The sequence below is a fragment of the Gobio gobio genome (genome assembly GCF_949357685.1).
Source record: "Gobio gobio genome assembly, chromosome: 10".
NCBI lineage: Eukaryota > Metazoa > Chordata > Actinopteri > Cypriniformes > Gobionidae > Gobio > Gobio gobio.
In genome coordinates, this window is record NC_137116.1 from 58,252,271 (window position 1) to 58,254,904 (window position 2,634).

Genomic DNA, 2,634 nt, shown 5'->3' on the forward strand with positions numbered 1-2,634 from the left:
GAAAAGTTTTGCTCAGAGAGAAAAGAAATTAGATGGAACATTGACTATGGGTATTGTTTTTTAGTTACAGTAGTTATGGTATACTTGTTATGTGGTTAGTTAAGGTACGATGGGTGTATCTATGGAGTTAAGCTCATATATGGTCATTCCTGTTGGCGTTCCCCTGCAGATAAACAAATTCATGCACGAGTGATGCGGGCTCTCCACAATAGTCAATAACAGATGTCGTTCCCCAGCATATTGTAATAACTAAAAAAGAACATGGTTAATTTTGGTAAAAACAAGTTAACTGTATACTAAGAGATTCTCAATTTAGTCTATACTTTGCATATCATATATTCTGTGCAAAACAACACTGCATAAATTTCACCTTGCTCTACCAGTAGAGCAACCGTAACATTATATACTCCTCCCATTATTACTCTCTTGAATGCTTCCTCTTTCAGACATACAGTTCTGCAAGTGATTAAAATTGGACACAAAAACTAATACAGGAAAAATGAACCTCTTTCAAAATGTTACTGTTTTTCTTCTCGTGTTGACTGGCCTCTCAATAACTGGGTAAGTAGCCTACTTAATATTTTGTCATTTGTAGCTGGTTTACTGTTACATTAAGTGTTTGGATCTTAATTGAATAAATACAACAAATCAGTAGTGAAACTGTCTAGGTGTTTAGGTGTTATTTTAATTTGCACTCTTCGTGTCAAGTCAAGACACCTTTATTTATTTTTGTAATAGAGATTGTTTCAAAGCAGCTTTAGCCTACAGTGACAACAGGAAAATATTGCAACACAGTTTGTTTTGGCTGTACAGTTCACTTAACTAAACTTGTGGACTAAACTATGGTTGCATTTAGATAGGCTACATCATTATGGATACATTAAAGTATTTTAAAAATGGCAAACTATTATACTTTGCTTTATTTCGTTATGTACAAAAGGGACCATCTGGCCATAACCGTATAAATTACATAGCTACTGCATGTACACAAAGGCCATGGTTGAAATAACCTGTAATACTGGTTCTGGATTTTTTTTAATTTCCTTTAAATGATCCACCCAGAAATTACGTCAGTACACACTGCATTGTGTGTTTGTGGGAAAACTAGTTGCTGGTGAAAGATTGAACACTGTAACGGCATCTGAACGTAAATTCTTAAAAAAAGACAACTTCAAATGAATCCATGCGGCTCGCGACGACACAGTAATGTCTTAAGACACGAAACGATCGGTTTGTGCGATAAACCGAACAGTGCTCTCGCGCTCGTACACACACACACACACACACAGTGCTCTCGCGCTCGTACACACACACACACACACACACACAGTGCTCTCGCGCTCGTACACACACACACACACAGTGCTCTCGCGCTCGTACACACACACACACACACACACACACAGTGCTCTCGCGCTCGTACACACACACACACACACACACACAGTGCTCTCGCGCTCGTACACACACACACACACAGTGCTCTCGCGCTCGTACACACACACACACACACACACACACACACAGTGCTCTCGCGCTCGTACACACACACACACACACACACACACAGTGCTCTCGCGCTCGTACACACACACACACACACACACACACACAGTGCTCTCGCGCTCGTACACACACACACACACACACACACACACACACACACACACACACACACACACACACACACAGTGCTCTCGCGCTCATACACACACACACAGTGCTCTCGCGCTCGTACACACACACACACACACACACACACACACAGTGCTCTCGCGCTCGTACACACACACACACACACACACACACACACAGTGCTCTCGCGCTCATACACACACACACAGTGCTCTCGCGCTCGTACACACACACACACACACACACACACACACACACACACACACACACACACACAGTGCTCTCGCGCTCGTACACACACACAGTGCTCTCGCGCTCGTACACACACACACACACACACACACACAGTGCTCTCGCGCTCACACACACACACACACACACACACACACACACACACACACAGTGCTCTCGCGCTCGTACACACACACACACACAGTGCTCTCGCGCTCATACACACACACACACACACACACACACACACAGTGCTCTCGCGCTCGTACACACACACACACACACACACACACAGTGCTCTCGCGCTCGTACACACACAAACACACAGTGCTCTCGCGCTCATATACACACACACACACACACACACACACACACACACACACACACACACACACACAGTGCTCTCGCGCTCGTACCAACCCATTCTCACTCCCAAGGCGTCAAAATCCGAAGCATGGTCAAGTGCTTTCAGCGTCACAATAAAGACGCCAAAGTCACCCCTAGGCGTCACTATATTGACGCGCTGAGTGCTCCATTGATTTCAGTTGTTTACCCAATGCGTCAGATCAAGACGCATTTTATTCTTTGCATTTGTAAAAGTATACATGATTTTATTAATAGTTTATTCATATTTAAAGGTTACTTTTATATTTTGGAGCAGCTAACCCAACTCCTACCCTAAACCTACCCACTCCTAAACAATATAGAAACACATAACAGGCAAATAGAAGTACAGTCACATCTATTTATTGCAAAAACTGACTAAAA

General features: G+C 43.4%; 1 protein-coding gene across 5 annotated transcripts in view; it reads left to right on the plus strand.

Annotated features, from left to right (window-relative positions):
* Positions 1 to 389: 389 nt before the first annotated feature.
* The window catches only part of LOC307132381 (histo-blood group ABO system transferase-like), a 47,276-nt gene continuing 45,031 nt past the window's right edge, over positions 390 to 2,634 (plus strand). For 2 of the 5 annotated variants that reach the window (XM_079826641.1, XM_079826642.1), the window contains exon 1: positions 421 to 561. Coding sequence is in view for 3 of the 5 variants with exons in the window: in XM_079826642.1 (XP_079682768.1) it covers positions 500 to 561 (62 nt within the window). In the remaining 2 variants the exon portion in view is untranslated. Of the gene's footprint in view, positions 562 to 2,634 lie in introns of all 5 variants that reach the window. The other 3 variants (XM_079826640.1, XM_079826643.1, XM_079826644.1) reach the window with 3 other exon arrangements.